This window comes from Saccopteryx bilineata, chromosome 7 (assembly GCF_036850765.1).
Source record: "Saccopteryx bilineata isolate mSacBil1 chromosome 7, mSacBil1_pri_phased_curated, whole genome shotgun sequence".
In the NCBI taxonomy this organism is placed as follows: Eukaryota; Metazoa; Chordata; class Mammalia; order Chiroptera; family Emballonuridae; genus Saccopteryx; species Saccopteryx bilineata.
Genome location: NC_089496.1, coordinates 68787034 through 68806661, shown reverse-complemented (window position 1 = coordinate 68806661; position 19628 = coordinate 68787034). Strand labels below are relative to the sequence as shown.

At 48.0% G+C, this 19628-nt stretch overlaps 1 protein-coding gene and 1 pseudogene across 3 annotated transcripts in view; both read right to left on the bottom strand.

Annotated features, from left to right (window-relative positions):
* AGBL1 (AGBL carboxypeptidase 1) overlaps positions 1-19628 on the bottom strand; it is an 837820-nt gene that overhangs the window by 175757 nt on the left and 642435 nt on the right. The window contains exon 23 of one of the 3 annotated variants that reach the window (XM_066239189.1): positions 2963-9694. The exons of the other annotated variants lie outside the window; for them this stretch is intronic. Coding sequence (XP_066095286.1) covers positions 9493-9694 — 202 coding nt within the window. The 3' untranslated portion in view covers positions 2963-9492. Of the gene's footprint in view, positions 1-2962; positions 9695-19628 lie in introns of those variants that run through there. 3 annotated transcript variants of the gene reach the window in all.
* Positions 931-1063, bottom strand: LOC136311390 (small nucleolar RNA SNORA23; annotated as a pseudogene).

Here is a 19628-nt window from a genome sequence, read left to right as displayed (position 1 = left end):
TATAAAATGTTGCTAAGTCCCTGGATGTAAGGTCATGATGAACCCCAGGCACCTTTATTCTGGGGTAGCTGAAAATAGACATCTAACAAAAATACAGCCACAAGAAACACGTACTCATCAGCCTGATAAAGAGAGACCGGAAGAGTCACTTCCTGACCCAGAGCAGACAGCTGAGGGGAAACCCTGCTTATCCCAGCCCCATCCCGCCTCTGCTGAGACGGGGCCACCTTCCTCGGTGACGTTCAGATACTCTGTTTAAAATCCACGTCGTCTTTCAGGACGCTGCTCTCAACATTTGCTTCGGGAGACTGAGCGCGCCCCCCATATTTCACACATATATAACCCATATTAGGAGAGTGCCTCACAAAGCCCACAGCATGTCCCCTCCAAATACGGAGGGAGGCTAAACAAAGTTACCGTTAACAGCCAGATGGGGGAAGATGAGGTCTTGCTGAAGTTTGAAAACAAGATGTGGGAAAATACAGATCCATTTCTAACTGAACTTGGGGAAGAAAAGGTGAAGGTAAGTTTGCCTCAAGAAAGAAAAGAAAAAAAAAAAGCCATATGGTCAGCAGGGATCAGGTTTCTCAGGAGGACTGCACCATGAGAAAACGGCCCCCCACTCGGTTCAGACCCTCCCGGCCTCCATCTCCGGGACTCTGTCTTTCCATCCAAGAACTGGGGATAATGACAGTCATTCACGTCACAGGGGTCTTGTGATGGACGGGTACTCTGCCCCGAAACTGGCCTGTGGTCATTGCCCATGGTAACTTGATGAATATGATTGTCACCACCATTGTCACACCCACACGACATGGCTGAAATCCCAGCTACCACGCGGGACTGCAGTGCTCTCGGAGCCACACTTCACAGAGTCGTGCTCCTGCTGAATGCATTTTGACGGCCTCAACCCAGAGACTATTTTTTTTTTCCTGTGTGGGAATCTGGAGGCTGGCCCGTGAAAAACTGTGTCCGTGAGACAACACTAGACCAGTACTATGATCCCAACTTCCTCTTTGGCTGCATGATGTTTCAGAGACTTTTTTTATCCAAAATGAGCAATCGCCTCTTCCATTTACTTTAACTAGTCACTAGAACCCGGCTCTTTGGGGTAGTCGATGTTTACAGAAAATTCCAGAGCATAAGAATGGGGTGAAATTAGACCTCACAGGACCGGAAGCCACTTGAACGAGACATCACTATTCTTACGTGTCAGGATTTCTCACAGGCCCTCTTTCCTCCTTGGATTTGAGCCTCTGGCCACGTTGAGACATCCTCTCCCTGCCTCCTGCCAGTGCACACGCCCAGACTGTGATGATTTAATGCGCTGAGCGGCTCTCAGGGGCTTCCCCTCAATGCCCACATTTGCTCACCCCCCCATTTCACTGAGCCGCCTCAGTAAACCCTCAGCAACCCTGAGAACTGAAGTGGCCGCTCAGGGCGCACGGAGGCGGCTTCCACATGCACACGCAGCCCGCATGTGTGCAGGGATGCTTGCTCTCCTCGAACACGGCATGTACACGGATGCACCGAGCAGTGAAATGTGCTTCCTAACTCTCCCCTCCCTTCCCCGCCTGACCCCTTGCCCTGTGTCTCCCAGAGCAGAAGTCCCCCTGACTGAAACCCTGTGTGTGGGAAAAGGCCAGAGGAAAAAGAAAGCTGGAAGCTGGACTCCCACCCACCCCACCCCCCCGCTAGAGGAAAGAGAAAGCTGGAAGCTGGACTCGCCCCCCCCCGCTAGAGGAAAGAGAAAGCTGGACACCCCCCCCCCCGTGCTGAGAGACAAGATTGAGGAGGGCAGCTGGCCAGGGCCCTCGCCGAGGTCCAGGGACAGGAGAGAGACTGTGAAAGGACTCTCTGCGAACACCCAACAAAGTCAGTGACAAGTGGGCGGGACACCCGGCCGCAGAGAGGAAAGGAGCCTCAGAAAGGGCCCCACCTCCCGCGGCACCGACTGGTCCTTGTCCTCTCCCGGGGTGGCCGGTGGCTGCAGCACGCTCCTGGCTCCTGTCGTTGGGAGCACTTTCAAGGCTAGCATCCAGCCGCTGCCCGACCTCAATGGCGGTAAAGCGTATTTGATTCCTCTCCATTCACCCCTCACCCCCCACCGCCATGACGTTTGAATCGTCCTGCTGAGGTTGCCACTTTGTTTTACTGTTTATTTTTAGCAATGGTTTCGGAAATTTTTATTCTGGTGGGCACTGGCACCAGATCCGTGGCCTCAGTCTGGGCTCTAAAAAGATGACTGTGTGGCCCTGGCCCGTGTCCCACGGGGGACAGAGTGCCAGTGTGGGCCACCTCATGCCGGCCAGCCCTGGGCCTGGTGGCGTTCCCCATGGCTGGCCAGCGCAGCGTCGACAGACAGGAGACACAGAAGCAGCCTGAACTTTATCTGGCCCAGCCCCTTAACGGTGAAGTGGGGACACCGGGACCCGAGAAATTCTGACTCACCCCTGAAGTCCATACATCCGTGTCATAGAACCAGGCGGACTGTTGATTTCTTGGCTGGTACTCTTTCCTATTTCCCAGGGAGTGACTTAGGAACAACACTGTAATTGCATACATTTCAAAATGGGAGCCTGCACCATAGTTATTATTACATATATTTTCTCCTGGATTCTGAATGTGTGTACATACAAGAAAAAAAAAACCCATAGTCTCAAATACCAGTGGGAGCTCCTCTCACTGTACCCACACACCCTTCTAGCTGTAAGTTCTTCTTTAAGAAACATAGAAACATTTTTTTTTTTTTTTTATTTTTTTTTTGCAGCGAGCCGGCTCAGCAAGCTGGTGCAGCTTGCCTCTGCGGGCTGGCTGCAGCCGCGATGGAGCAAGGACACGCTTCAGACCCTGCGACAATGGTCTCTTTGAGGGGGATCTACCAACCCAGAATGACAAGTGTGAGGGAACAAACAAGGCCAAGTCCACTGCAAGTTGTCTTACACTGTTTTATTAAAGTCAATGCACTTCCGCTCCCATGTGTGGTGCTGAGGTTTGCTTAATTATCGACACCCCGGGCCGAATGCTAATGGAGAGAGAGGACAGTCCAGGCTTGGCAATGAAGGCCCTTTTCTGACCTCTACAGGCCATTTGGAGGAAGAAAAAAAAAGGGAGCCACATCTGGAAAGTTACAGAGCAGGGGGCACCACAGACCAGGGGCCGAGGGGCATGGCTCCTGGACGCTTCCTTGCAGCTCTGAGTGTGCTGGACAGAGGCATGTCCTACTTTCCTGCCTCTCTGCCATCTATGTTTAATAGGTTACCATGGCAACAGGCAGGAGGTCATTCTCAGGAGGCTGTTGGGAAGGAGATTAAGATCTCCATCACTCTGCACGTATTGAATGAAGGCCCACCATGTCCTTGGCACAGTGCTAGGCTCTCAGGATACAAAAGTGTCCTTGTTCTCCAAGAAGAGACAGTCTGGTGGGAGGTACAGAAAAGTCCACAGGCAATACCATGCAACAAGGCTTATAGGGTTTCTACAAGATGCTTATGGAAACTCAGCATCTAATCACAGAAGACTGCCTGGAGGAGGACACGTTGAATCACACAATGAACGGCATTCGGCTCACAGGTGGAGGCAAGGTGGCGAAAGTGTGGCTAGAACGTGAAAGGCCCACGTGTCAGGTTCCATTTGCATTTTACTTTCAGGACCCTGCGAGACCACTGAGTAGAGGAAATAAGACACAGATTTTTATTCCAAACATCATCCAGCAGCATCGGAAAGAAAGGGCCGGAAAACAGGCAAAATAAAAGGCGCAGAGAGCAGCGGGGAAAACATTGCTGAAATCTAGGCGGGAAATGAACCAAGAGGACAACACAGTGGACAGAGTCGAAGCAAAGCTAAGAAGGCAGCTTGACGAGACTGGTGGACTCATCAGCTGGGTGACTATTTAATCGCCCGCCTTGATCTGACACCAGGCTGTGCCTCAGGACCACAAAGAAACGACACCACAGACTTGAATTTGGATGATTAAGTTTAGGAATTTGGAGGCAAAGACTTGGGCAAAGGATATAACAAGGATCTGCCTTTGTACCTGTGGAGTTTGAAAACGGGATGTCAGGCACGTGGGATATTCCACAGGGATGTCCGATAGGGGCTGCTTCAATTGGGCTCAAGGACTGAAAACCACATCATCAGCCCTCCTTAGAGGCCGGGCATCAGTCAGCACCCACTAAATGCCCTTGGAGGTCTTTGAAGACATAGGTTTGCTTGGAGGGCAGGCTCAGGTGCTTGACTGTGTTCACATCATGATCCTGCTACTTACTAGCTGCAGAATCTCAGGTGAAACCCTCCTTTCCATACCCCTTGGCATCCTCAGCTGTGAAGGAAGTCCGAGGGGGCTTACCTGAGCGCGTTAGGCAGTGAGGCTTCAACATGCTGATACGTGCCAGGGTCAGGGACTCGTGTGTCTGTGCATGTTCGTGCTCAGCACACTTCACTTTTCTTCATGACCTGAGCGGGCTTCACATCTGCACATGCTAGCAGACCAGGGCACATCTCAGGCTGACCACACAGGGCCACCCTTCCTACCCCAAACCCGCACTCCAATTTCTGCGTGACGGTGTGGCATCAAACCATCCCTGCCCACCCCACCTTTATAAACATGTGCCTGATGACACGGCATCCCTCACCTGCTTTGTTTTGTTTTAAAACCTGGACCTACTGTGTGTCTGAGCGTGCATGTGTACCTGTCTGTGTTAGGGGACTCAAGCTCAACTTCGGTTCTGTTGTGTAACAGATGATTCCAGGTCATATACAATCGTATCTTTTATTATTATTATTACTATTAGGCACTAACACTACAATACAATCCTTTTTACCTACATTTTTTTTCACCACTCTCTTTTTTCTAAACAACCCATGTTCTCAAGAACCACCCGGGCACATGTGCAGCTAAACTGGACACGCACAAAAGAGGAAATCTGAGGGAAGACGGCAGCAGGCTCCAGGCTTCATGAACTAGTTTTTGCCCCAAAACGCTCTCAGAGGGAGTACCCAGGCTACTGTCCACATGTCTGTCCAACACTGGAGGCATCGGGGGCTGGAGCCGGCCGTCCCAGCAGCAGGGAAGGAATCAATCCCTCTAACACACATGCAAATGTCCCGATCTACCATCCAGTCTCCAGCAAGGATGACTGCGCCAGCCACTTCATGGAGGCACTTTCCTTTGGCACAGGCTCCCCTTGGAATCTGAGGTCAACTCAACAGCTCCATCACCCGGGCTGGGGAACAGAAGCCATGCTCACGAACGTCTCCGCTTAGGGGAGGGATGGGGCCACACTCGCCTTGGCAACCCTCCCTCTAAGCTTGAAACTCCAGCGCCAGGTCCTTTTCCAATGTTCTCTGTGGCTCCCGATCTTTCGCGGGAGGCCCAGAAGCAAAGGAAGCCAACAGATGGAATTCGTGGGTTCTCACAGACAGGACTGCGCCAGAGTCCAGGCGGCCAAGCTGGCACCGCACGCCCAGAGATGTGCCAGCTCTCGCTGAGGTGAGCCCACAGGCTCGAGCTCCTGGATGACCCTACAGCCATTGGAGAGCCAGACACGCTCTGGTCCTGCACTGCCACCGCTTCCTCTGAACACTCCCACCCAGGCAAGGACACGGCCACCCCACCCGGGCAAGGGCACGGCCACCCCACCCGGGCAAGGACATGGCCACCCCACCCGGGCAAGGGCACGGCCACCCCACCCGGGTAAGGACACGGCCACCCCACCCGGGCAAGGACACGGCCACCCCACACACCACCACACCCAGGCAAGGACATAGCCACCCCGCACGGGCAAGGACACGGCCACCCCACCCGGGCAAGGACACGGCCACCCCGCACGGGCAAGGACACGGCCACCCCACCCGGGCAAGGACACGGCCACCCCACACACCACCCCACCCAGGCAAGGACATGGCCACCCCGCACGGGCAAGGACACGGCCACCCCACACGCCACCCCACCCAGGCAAGGACACGGCCACCCGCACGGGCAAGGACACGGCCACCCCGCACGGGCAAGGACACGGCCACCCCACCCGGGCAAGGACACGGCCACCCCACACGCCACCCCACCCAGGCAAGGACATGGCCACCCCACCCGGGCAAGGGCACGGCCACCCCACCCGGGCAAGGACACGGCCACCCCACCTGGGCAAGGACACGGCCACCCCACACGCCACCCCACCGAGGCAAGGACATGGCCACCCCGCACGGGCAAGGACACGGCCACCCCACCCGGGCAAGGACACGGCCACCCCACCCGGGCAAGGACACGGCCACCCCGCATGGGCAAGGGCACGGCCACCCCACCCGGGCAAGGGCACGGCCACCCCACCCGGGCAAGGACACGGCCACCCCACACGCCACCCCACCCAGGCAAGGACATGGCCACCCCGCACGGGCAAGGACACGGCCACCCCACCCGGGCAAGGACACGGCCACCCCGCACGGGCAAGGACACGGCCACCCCACCTGGGCAAGGACACGGCCACCCCACCCGGGCAAGGACACGGCCACCCCGCACGGGCAAGGACACGGCCACCCCGCACGGGCAAGGACACGGCCACCCTGCTCCTTGCTAAGCTGCCCCACACAGGGAATCTTCTCCCACGGCAACCACAGCCCCGAGAGGCCGGGCTGTGCTTACGCAGGATGCGTGCTTCACAGGACCAATGTCCCTTCTACGGCCAAACTGATCTGAGAGGGGAAACAGTGGAGCTGACGGGAAATAGATGGGCTTCTGTTCGGACACCGGATGTCCAGGTTTGCGGCTGGGAAGGAGATCCACTTTCGAGCACTCTCCGTGTGTCAAGGGGCAGGGACAGACAAACAGACACCAGCAGGCCTGTGCGTCTTAGAGCTCTAGTCACTGGCTAGTGGGATGGGCTGGAAAAAAAACACCCCAATAAGGTTGTAAATGGCAAGCACACTGTAAAAGGGGAGGTGGGGACAGCGGGGGTCAAAAGAGAGAGGAGATAATGTGGCTGCGTGATCAGAGAAGGTTTCACAGAAGGAAGGTGATATGAGAACTGGGCCATGGCACACACAAGTGCCGTCACGGGAGATGCCTCTCAGGAGAGGGTGTGAAGGCTTGAAAATCAGAGAGGCCATTTAGGAAGCCGGCTGGCTCACAAGTGGGGTGTGTGCGTGTGTGCGCACATGCATATGTACATGTGTGCATGCTCAGGCGTGTTCACAGTGTGATGAGATAAAGTGAGGCTACGTCCCGTGGAAAACTGAAGAGACAGGAGAGGAGAACTTGAGTCTGCAAAGGAGATCCAGGCCAGACTGTGCTAGGCTCAGCCCAGAGAGCTAGACTCAGTCCTGTGGGGACACAGAGCCCAGAGTGTCACCACAGAGAGGTGTCATGCACAGTCAGCAGTGTCACGACCCTTAGGGGGTCACAGAAGCATGGCTTAGCGGACCACAAAAAGGCTTGTGCCTCTCTACCCCATCGGGATGGTCCCCGGGGTGGAAAAGATGAGCTCCCCACCTCTGCTCGTCGAAGAAGGTTGACAGGCTGCCCCAGGAAACCGCACATCCCTCTGACCCCCATCCTGTCACACACAGCTCCAGACAACAGCTGCCACAGGACAGCGTGCAAGTGGCAGGGCCCCAACATCGCGTCCCTAGACCTTCATCCCCTCCGCACTCTGAACCCCATATCTTCCCCATTAAGAGCCTCCAACTTCCTGAAATTCTGTGTCATCTCATCTGGCCTTGAGCTTGGTAGAACCCCCTTTCAGAACGACTCACCACAGTGGTTTGGCCATCGCGAGACGGCTGGCCGGCTAGGAAGAGCCGCTCCGGTGACTGCCCACACCGGACTGAAGACAGATGAGGCGGGCGGGCCACAGGATGGCCTCAGTCCTGCGGGGAAAGGGGAGGAAGCCTGTGCTCCCTGCCCCCCTGTTCCCTCCTAGAGAACTCCTTTTCAGCAGAGTGGGGCCCGGACTCAGGACTTCTAACTAGGTCCCCAGCACACTTGGTACATCTTTCCTTTTTCTGCTTCTTTACCTGATGTGCTCCTGGCTTCTGGGGGGTAGTCCTCTCCATCAGGACACCTGAAGGGCCCCCAATATTCAACATGGCCGCAAACTACACTCACTAGCTCTCATTTCACCCAAAACCTGCTGCCACTCAAATATGATCATGCCACACCAGGGCACTCCCCTATTGCTGAATGACCAGGAAAGCAAGTATGCCAGGCAGCCATAAACAATGGGGCACGGATACTGGTGGGAAAACCTATGCCATCGGCCCTGGATGGGCCTCTGCTGGAAACTCTGCCTCCATAGCACAGTCAGAATCGAGTTCGGCCTTTTCATCAGGGCGTCAAGGGTTACCCGGTCAGATCGATGTCCATCTTTTCCATGTCAATGCCTGCACTCTCCTCCTTTCCCCACAGACAGGCACATTTTTTAAATCAATCACACTTGACATTGCATTACCAGCATGAAACCTACCACAGGGCCTTTGCACAAACTCTTTCCAGCCTCTAATGTGTTTCTGCTTGTCTTTTTACCAGGAAACCCTTGCATATCCTCTAAGGATCACCTAACTTATCATCTTGTGGTAAGCTTTTCCCCCATTAGATGAGGCAATCCTGTACTATCCTCTGTTCGGCTCCATAGTAGCAGACGCATCTGCATTAAAATAAAATGTTTTGTTCATTTCTCCCACTGAACTGTGAGCAACTTGAGGACACAAAGTTGCTCTTTTCTCTCTGCATCTTTAGAGCTTTGTTATGTGTGATGCAGGGAAGAGTGCATTGTACATATTTATTGCACAGATGAGTCAATAAAAAGTCTATGTTCCTGGATTTTCCTGAACACACCAGAAATTTACCTATCCCAGTCACTTTCTCTCAGAAACATACTAGACAACTAGAAGATAACACCACAGACTAATTTGAGCGGGGGCACAAATTGGTGACCATAAATCAGTATTATTTCTGTCCCTCCCACAACCTACATGTTTAATAATGGCACCTGACTTTGTGATCAATGAAAGAACAGAGCGTTATGTGCTGTCCTCTAGGTCAGAGTGGAAGTCATGACTACCGGGTACGTTAAGGGAGGCTGTCAGCGTGGATCTCAACTGTGTCTGTTATTTCCCGCAAAGGCCTCCTGTTCATTACAGAACTCTGAACAACAAAGGGTGGATGTGTGATTTCTGAACTACAGCAGAGAATCCTGGTAAACAGGGAAACAAAAGATACTATCAATGGTCATAGCAATAGCAACACCTCCTCACATCACAGCACACACCCTGGCTCCTAGGTCTCGGATCTAAATTAGTGCATGATGCATGTACAAGAATACAATTACAAAGTAGCCAGCATCTAGGCTTAGTGAAACCAGAAGCAATCTGGAAATAGAGTTGCCGAGCACACAGGGGCTGGGTTTCTGCAAGGACACTGTGCGCATATCTGATGGTGAAGACACAATGTGGCTGCTAGTCCACTCCTTGCAGAGGCGGAACTGGCCCTGCACCTCCGGGCTACAGCACGGCTCTTCGCCCCTGTCCTGGCCCCTCCTCGTCTTCCTCTCCCTCATCGTGGTGGGAGGCCCACTCCTGGATCTGCCGGTCCAGCTCAGAGAAGCTCCCTTCCGGGTCTGAGCGGCTGTCTGGACAGTAATCAATCTCCTCCAGGCACGGGGGCTCATCGTCCAGGTCTGAGGCAAGGCTGTTGCTGCTGCGTCTGCCATGGGTCCCCGTGACATGTGCACAAGAAAGAGAGGAGCAGGAAGGGAAGGAAGGACATACACAGAGGAGAGGGGACACAGAAAAGGGGAGGAGGGGAGAGGAAGAGGAAATGAAAGTTACCCAGAGGAAGAAACATTGACAAGAAGTTAGAAAGAAGAGTGGGCTTTCTCTTCTCTGCGTGCGTAGTTCAAGCGTCCCTGCGCCCTGAGCTGCACGCACAGCGCCCTGCCCTCAACCACTACCTGGAGAGAGAGGAAGGCGATCGCGCAAAATCGGGGCAGCCTTCTTCCTTTGCCGGCAGAGCCTGGGTTTCTAAGTCCAGCTGGGAAGATTTCCATCCACAAGATGTGGACAAGATTTCCAGGACCCTTTGGTCTCACAGGGAAGAAGGATCATAGGAGGTCACCACTGAGTGTCTGAGACTGTCACGTCATCCACTCCCAGGAAATGGTGGGACTGGAGAAGGGAGGACTCAATACCCTTCACGTCTCCTGCTCTGACAGCACGATGAGTCAGGCCGTAGACCTTCCCTTCATCGTGAGACTGTTTACTGGAATTAGAAAATTAACCCAGGCTAAAATTAATAAGCGAGAGAGCAAGGTGGGAAACAGCTTACTCTACTCCCTATGTGCTCCCTGCCCCCTCCCCGGCTTCCTGTCGGTTTCTACCCAAATGGAAGATGAGCAGGGGAAGGCCAGCAAGCGAGCTAAGGGCCCCAGGAACGGACAACACACCCTACCTACCCATGCACTGTGAACAAGAACTTCCTTTCAAGGACCAGTGCCCCTCCCTCCTCTGCGAGCGGCCCCTTCTTTCCTGAAGACTTCCTACTCACTCCCTACTTGGAACTTAACCAGTTAGGAGCATCGGCAGGCTGGGTTCCTCCTCAGTGATTTACACAGGGCAAGCGTTTCATAAACCAGACAGCTGTTCACCCACCTGCCTTGCCATAAACAACACAAACGGGTCCTCAGCGGTGCGGTTACCTGTTAGCTCGGGAAGGCATCAGGGCCAGGTCCTTAATGTCTAGTGATGGATGGGCCCCCTAAACTGAAGGTCTGGTGGGTCACTGCCTGATGGAGAGGAAGGGGCAGGGCTTCTGAGCCTTGTTTCCACAGCAGCACGTCATTAAATTAGCATACTTTCCAGGCTGAATCGCTGGTGACCAGGAAACTGAGCCACGGAAGGTAAGAGCTGCCCAGCTGCCACACAAGCTCAAGTCAGCCGGCACAGGGGGTGCCTGTGGCTTCACTGTCATCATGCTGGGTCCTAAGTTGACAGTGCTGTATCCTGGCAAGGTGCTGAGTTTAAATGCTGGCTATGGGACCGTGGAAACACCCTTCACCCTCACAGAGAGGCAGTCGTATCTCAAGGGTTGCGAATACGAAGCGAGAAAACGCAGGATGCAGCCAGTGGAGTGCCCCCCATATAAAGGCAGCCTCCCAAGCTGAACTCCACCGCGCCACCGAGCACATCGAAGGTGGTACAGCATGGTGCCGAAGGAGAGTGCACACTGTGGTCTGCTGCTTCACACCAGGGTTCCTGCAGTCACCACTGCAAAGCCTGCCAAGCTGCACTGCTCACGGCATCTCTCAGCCACCCTCTAGGGTCAGCTGCAGACTCAGGGGCTGGCCTGAGTCTCTGAGGCTGACTGTTGCGACGTGAGCCCGGTGGGCAGGACTCCTGACGGGAACTGTGGCAGGAGCCCGGACTGAACAAGAGTCGGTCTTTCCCCAATGAGGCCTCTCGTCCTCCGCTGTGGACGCGGCCACAGTCACTCTGAATGTGGTCCTGTCCCACTGCAGTCACGGTGTCAGGCTGATCCCGGTGTGGGCATTCAAACACGCAGACTAACTCTTCCCAAGTCTGGACCCATGTAACCGACTTTTTATATCTAAAATGACCTTCCAACTCTTCCACAGCCAACTAAATGAGATGTATTTTCTGAAAGCTCATTTTAATTTCCAACAAATGACTGTTTGGGTAACTTTGTCTATTATTGAAATTTTCTTCCTCTAAATATTCATCTTTACATATTCCCTTAATTTGTCTGGATTCTTTTTTTTTTTTTTTTATAATAAATTTTTATTAATGGTAATGGGATGACATTAATAAATCAGGGTACATATATTCAAAGAAAACATGTCTAGGTTATTTTGTCATTAAATTATGTTGCATACCCCTCGCCCAAAGTCAGATTGTCCTCCGCCACCCTCTATCTAGTTCTCTGTGCCCCTCCCCCTCCCCTAACTCTCTCCCTCCCTCCCTCCCATGTCCTCCCTCCCCCCACCCTTGATAACCATCACACTCTTGTCCATGTCTCTTAGTCTCATTTTTATGTTCCACCAATGTATGGAATCATGTAGTTCTTGGTTTTTTTTTCTGATTTACTTATTTCACTCCTTATAATGTTATCAAGATCCCACCATTTTGCTGTAAATGATCTGATGTCATCATTTCTTATGGCTGAGTAGTATTCCATAGTGTATATGTGCCACATCTTCTTTATCCAGTCTTCTATTGAAGGGCTTTTTGGTTGTTTCCATGTCTTGGCCACTGTGAACAGTGCTGCAATGAACATGGGGCTACATGTGTCTTCATGTATCAATGTTTCTGAGGTTTTGGGGTATATACCCAGTAGAGGGATTGCTGGGTCATAAGGTAGTTCTATTTGCAGTTTTTTGAGGAACCACCATACTTTCCTCCATAATGGTTGTACTACTTTACAGTCCCACCAACAGTGAATGAGGGTTCCTTTTTCTCCACAGCCTCTCCAACATTTGCTATTACCCGTCTTGTTGATAATAGCTAATCTAACAGGAGTGAGGTGGTATCTCATTGTAGTTTTGATTTGCATTTCTCTAATAACTAATGAAGCTGAGCATCTTTTCATATATCTGTTGGCCATTTGTATCTCTTCCTGGGAGAAGTGTCTGTTCATGTCCTCTTCCCATTTTTTAATTGGATTGTTTGTTTGTTTGTTGTTGAGTTTTATGAGTTCTTTGTAAATTTTGGATATTAGGCCCTTATCAGAGCTGTTGTTTGAAAATATCATTTCCCATTTAGTTGGCTGTCTGTTTATTTTTATATCAGTTTCTCTTGCTGAGCAAAAACTTTTAATCTGATGTAGTCCCATTCATTTATCTTTGCCTTCACACTTCTCTTGCCATTGGAGTCAAATTCATAAAATGTTCTTTAAAACCCAGGTCCATGATTTTAGTACCTATGTCTTCTTCTATGTACTTTATTGTTTCAGGTCTTATATTTAGATCTTTGATCCATTTTGAATTAATTTTAGTACACGGGCACAGGCTGTAGTCGAGTTTCATTCTTTTGCATGTGGCTTTCCAGTTTTCCCAAAACCATTTGTTGAAGAGGCTTTCTTTTCTCCATTGTGTGTTGTTGGCCCCTTTATCAAAGATTATTTGACCATATATATGTGGTTTTATTTCTGGGCTTTCTATTCTGTTCCATTGGTCTGAGTGTCTATTTTTCTGCCAATACCATACTGTTTTGATTATCGTGGCCCTATAATATAGTTTAAAGTCAGGTATTGTAATGCCCCCAGCTTCATTCTTTTTCCTTAGGATTGTTTTGGCTATTCGGGGTTTTTTATAGTTCCATATAAATCTGATGATTTTTTGTTCCATTTCTTTAAAAAATCTCATAGGGATTTTGATGGGAATTGCATTAAATTTGTATATTGCTTTGGGTAATATGGCCATTTTGATTATATTTATTCTTCCTATCCAAGAACAAGGAATATTTTTCCATCTCATTGTATCTTTTTCGATTTCCCTTAACAATGCTTCGTAATTTTCATTATATAGGTCCTTTACGTTCTTTGTTATGTTTATTCCTAGGTATTTTATTTTTTTTGTTGCAATCGTGAAGGGGATTATTTTTTTGAGTTCGTTTTCTAATATTTCATTGTTGGCATATAGAAAGGCTATGGACTTTTGTATGTTAATTTTGTATCCTGCGACCTTACTGTATTGGTTTATGATTTCTAATAATCTTTTTGTGGAGTCCTTCGGGTTTTCGATGTATAGGATCATATCATCAGCAAAAAGTGATACCTTTACTTCTTCTTTTCCGATATGGATGCCTTTTATTTCTTTGTCTTGTCTGATTGCTCTGGCCAGAACTTCTAGCACCACGTTAAATAAGAGTGGAGAGAGTGGACAACCCTGTCTTGTTCCTGATTTAAGGTAGAAAGTCCTCAGTTTTATGCCGTTTAATAGGATGTTGGCTGATAGTTTATCATATATGGCCTTTATCATGTTGAGATATTTTCCTTCTATACCCATTTTGTTGAGAGTCTTAAACATAAAATTGTGTTGTATTTTATCAAAAGCCTTTTCTGCATCTATTGATAAGATCATGTGGTTTTTGTTCTTTGTTTTGTTGATATGGTGTATTACGTTAACCGTTTTGCGTATGTTGAACCATCCTTGAGATTCTGGGATGAATCCCACTTGATCATGATGTATTATTTTTTTAATATGTTGTTGTATTCGGTTTGTCAGTATTTTGTTTAGTATTTTAGCATCTGTATTCATTAGAGATATTGGTCTGTAGTTTTCTTTCTTTGTGCCATCCTTGCCAGGTTTTGGTATGAGGGTTATGTTGGCCTCATAAAATGTGTTTGGAAGTATTGCTTCTTCTTCAATTTTTTGGAAGACTTTGAGTAGAATAGGAACCAAGTCTTCTTTGAATGTTTGATAGAATTCACTAGTATAACCGTCTGGGCCTGGACTTTTATTTTTGGGGAGATTTTTAATAGTTTTTTCTATTTCCTCCCTGCTGATTGGTCTGTTTAGGCTTTCTGCTTCTTCATGACTCAGTCTAGGAAGGTTGTATTGTTCTAGGAATTTATCCATTTCTTCTAGATTGTTGTATTTGGTGGCATATAATTTTTCATAGTATTCTACAATAATTCTTTGTATTTCTATGATGTCTGTGGTGATCTCTCCTCTTTCATTTTGGATTTTATTTATTTGAGTCCTGTGTCTTTTTTCCTTGGTGAGTCTTGCCAAGGGTTTGTCAATTTTGTTGATCTTTTCAAAGAACCAGCTCCTTGTTTTATTGATTTTTTCTATAGTTTTTCTGTTCTCTATTTCATTTATTTCTGCTCTGATTTTTATTATCTCCTTTCTTCGGCTGGTTTTGGGTTGTCTTTGTTCTTCTTTTTCTAGTTCCTTAAGGTGTGAAGTTAAGTGGTTTACTTCGGCTCTCTCTTGTTTGTTCATATAGGCCTGAAGTGATATGAACTTTCCTCTTATTACTGCTTTTGCTGCATCCCAGAGATTCTGCTATGTCGTATTTTCATTTTCATTTGTCTGTATATATCTTTTGATTTCTGCGCTTATTTCTTCTTTGACCCATTCATTTTTTAGAAGTATGTTGTTTACTTTCCACATTTTTGTGGGTTTTTCCCCCTCTTTTTTGCAGTTGAATTCTAGTTTCAAGGCTTTATGATCAGAAAATATGCTTGGTACAATTTCAATTTTTCTAAATTTGCTGATATTGTCTTTGTGGCCCAACATATGGTCAATTCTTGAGAATGTTCCATGTACACTAGAGAAAAATGTATACTCTGTCGCTTTGGGATGAAGTGTCCTGTAGATGTCTATCATATCCAGGTGTTCTAGTATTTCGTTTAAGGCCACTATATCTTTATTGATTCTCTGTTTGGATGACCGATCTAGAGCCGTCAGCGGTGTATTGAGGTCTCCAAGTATGATTGTATTTTTGTTAGTTTTTAAGGTCAATAAGTAGCTGTCTTATATATTTTGGTGCTCCTTGGTTTGGTGCATATATATTAACGCACCAAATCAACCAACGCTTGATTGTTAGCTTGAATGGCTGGGTGAGGTGCCCCGCCCACGGAGAGAATCTCCCAAGCCTCTCCCGCTCGCCCTGCCGCTGGCGGCTGGATCGCACCAGGCGCAGGATAATGGAGCACCTGGGTGTGCGGGCCAGTAGGGCGCTCTGGGCGCGTGGAATGCCCAGGGCACGCGTGCGAATGGGGTGCTCCGGGCACCGGTGGCTGGCGACTCTCACTCGCTGTGTGCGGGCCACTGGGAACGTTAGCGGTGCTCAACCGGACCGGGCGCGTGCGGCGGCTCCCAAATGTGGGCTGACTCACCACAGGCGCACTTCCTCGCGGCTTGAATGAACGTTGCTGCGGTAGATTCCTCCACACCCTCGTCTCTCAGATTCAAGTGATAACAGTCCTTTCGCTATCAGTTTGTGTGGAACTCCGGAATGCTCCGAGGATAAATTTTTCTGTTTCTAGTTGATAAATTTGTTGTGATTTAGGGGAGAGCTGTCGGACGCGCTGCTCACGGCGCCATTTCCGTGGAATAGGATTTTGTAAATCAATTTGTCTGGATTCTTAATAATGTTTCTTTTTGTTGTTGTTGTTGAACACTTGTATCCTTTAATTTAATCATTTTTCAAATATTTTCTAAATTTATTAATTTTAATAGGGTGACATTGATAAATCAGGGTACGTATGTTCAGAGAAAACATCTCCAGGTTATTTTGACATTTCATTATGTTGTATTCCCATCACCCAAAGTCCAGTTGTCTTCTGTCACCTTCTATCTGGTTTTCTTTGTGCCCTCCCTTCCCCCCATGTTTCTAGTCTTATTGTGAATAATGCCTATGCTTCTGTCTGATTCATATTCATGTTCTCTGGTAGAATGTGCTGAGAACATACTAGACATACAATAAACAGTTATCAAATTGAACATATAACAGGTACATACATTAAAAAATCTACATTTTGGATCAACTTGTGGGAAACTGCTTTTTCTGAGGTGACTTGCAAAGGTTTTATATATAAAGTAAACCATAATTATCACATTAGTGCATTTTAGAGATTTTAATCAAATATGGTGTCCTTTATAATTAAGAAATAAAAATAAATGTAATGTATAATATAATTATGATATATTATAGAATCCAATAAACAATGCATAATATATTATAAAATTATATTATGTATATATTATGTATGTATGTATATATGTTCATATATATACATATTCATCATATCTTTACATGGAGCCTTGCAGTCATGCACTGCAGAACAATGTTTAGTCTATGGCAGACCGCATACATGACGAAGGTCCCATAACACTAAAATGGAGCTAGACAATGCCTATCACTGAGTGATATCGCAGCCATTGTCACACCGTAGCACAATGTATTTCTCATGTGGGTGTGGTGAGACAAGGATAAATAAACCTTAGAGTAGTAACCAGGGACATGGAGGTATATATGATGATATAATGTCACCCTATATCAAAAGGTCAAAGAATTCCTGTTTAAGTACATCCTGGCCGGAGCTGCAAAATATGTGAAGCAAAAACTGACAGAATTGGAAGAATTAAACAAATCTATAATGATAGCTCAGGACTGCAACACGCCTTTCTGAGCAGGCGATTAAACAATCGGACGAAAACTCAGCAACAACACTGTCAACCAACAAGACATAACTGACATTTACAAAAGACTACACCCAATACCAGCAGAATACATATTTTTTCTAGTGCGCATGGAATACATACCAGGACAGACCATATCCTGAGTCATAAATGAACTGTAGCACATTGAGAAGTGAAACTGTGTGAAGCGTGTTCTCTGACCACAATGGAACCAAGCTAAAAGTCAAACACAAGAGGACAAAGAAGAATTCCAAGGACTTGGAAAAGAATTTAAAAACACTTCTAAATAATTCAGGAAGTCAAAGAGGGTATGTTACAGGAAAGTAAAAAAAATAAAAAAATAAATATGAAAGAAAGAAATGCAACATGCCGTCAACACTTGTGGGACATAGACAGTGTTGTAAGAGGGACACACACAGCAGTAAATGCTTACCTTAGAGAAACCTCAAGTCAGAAACTTCAGTGACTACCTCAAGAAAATAGAAAAAGTAAGAGCAAAATAATGCCAAAGCAAGTAGAAGGAACTAATAAAGATAGCAGGAACCAATGTCATTAAAACAGAAAACAATAGAGAAATTCAACAAAACAAAGAGCTGTCAAGATCAATAAAACTGAGCAACCTCTCCCAAGGCTGTCAAAGAAAGAGAGGCAGGCACTAATAGACACTGATTACCAGACTGTGGTAATTATAGTCACACAAGGAAAACGAACTGAATTTTGACAAAAGTACAAAAGGAATTCAAGCACTAGGGGAAAAGCCAGAGGGAGAAACACACTGAGCAAGGACCAGGGTGTCACCTCGGCACGGGAGGACTGCAGGGAGTGCAGGTGTGACCAGTTTTCCACGACACAAATGACCGAGTCTGCTAAGCTGTCTACATGTGAGGAGGAACGGAAGACAAAGAACCAGTGACGACGTGGAGGTGTTAATTAGCACAGCAGATTCAAAATACTAGATCATCAAGCAACACAGACTCAGGACATGCTCTTTTCCTGGTATTCCACCTGCCTCCCTCCCACCTTCCCTCCTTCCCTCCCATTATTCAGTTGTCAACTATTTATTCTGTACTAACTAGGAGATCAAAGAGTATGTTTTTATAGCTCAACAAATAAATTAAAGGTGATTAAAAATTATGGAAACCATAATCACATTTAAGCGACAAGAATAAGAATATAAACTATTAAAAAAAATTAAGAAAAGGGGACGGATACAAAAAAATAAACTGCTGATAGCCAAGTGTCCCTGGTGAGGGGTCAGGGTTGCTACAGATCCTGCCACCACTCAGTCCATTATCTTACTGTCTTTGAACCAAATTGCTCAAGTCTAGCAGAAGGCAATAAGATGGTCCCCGACACTCCTGCCAACCCCCACACCGAGACAAAGCTAAGCGCCCCACCTCCTGAAGACCTAGCACCATAGCAAGCCTCTCGCCTGGCTTTCCTCTGCCCAAGCAGCTTCCTTCCCACACTTTCTTTGCCACATTACTTATTTTTGTCTTAAATGTTACTGCCGGTGGTAATCAGCAACTCTATTTGTGTTGACCTCTACTGGTTATAAGGCTGTTAGCTGCACTGTTCTCATGCCCAGAGGCCATGAGGAACATCTAATAGTGCCATTCAGGACCCAGCTCATTAGCTGGTTGCCCATTCCAGGTAATACCTCATGAAGTGGCTTACACTGGCCCAACAGACCAGGACGGCACGGACAGCCCTGGTGTCCAGGGAGAGCCGCCTTCTAAGGGCCGTGCAAGGTAGAGAGGAGACTCCGTTTCCCAAATGCAACTGCCTACGTCATTAGGAGCTGCGCTGGGCAGCTGACAGATTTGGCTCCCGCGAGATGAATACATATGGCGAGGCAGACGAAGGGTGACTCAACAGTGTCAGGGCATCCGCAATTCTCCCCCTTAGTCTTCTCTTTTCTTTTTTAAATTTACTTACTGATTTCAGAGACAGGAAGGAAAAGAGGTGGAGGGAGAAGGGGAGGAAGAGAAGCACTGGCTTGTTGTATGACTCCTCTATGCATCCATTCATTCATTCTTGCATGTGTCCTGACCAAGGATTGAACTCACAACCTTGGCGTATTGGGACATTCTCCAACCAACACAGTACTTGGCCAGGACCTTTATCTTATTCTTTCAAAGTGATGAATTCAATAAGGAATCACCATTTGTAACTTAAGTATAAATAAAAATAATATTGTGCAGAAGTCTAACTGCTTCCATTGAGAGGGTGGCCCTTAATAGCCAGAGGTGGGAACTGAATGGAGAAAACACTGATTTCATTTCCTCTCTTTCATCTGACTGCTTTGATACCCTGCAGACACACATTCCCAAGTGGCTTGGGGGCACTGGTGAATCACATGAGCAGAAGGGAGGGAAAGTGTAAATCAGAAAGACAATAGAAACTTGGAGTCAGACAAGTAAACGAGGATTTTAATCTTGGCCTCAAAGTCCCAGTGAGAAACAAGAACTG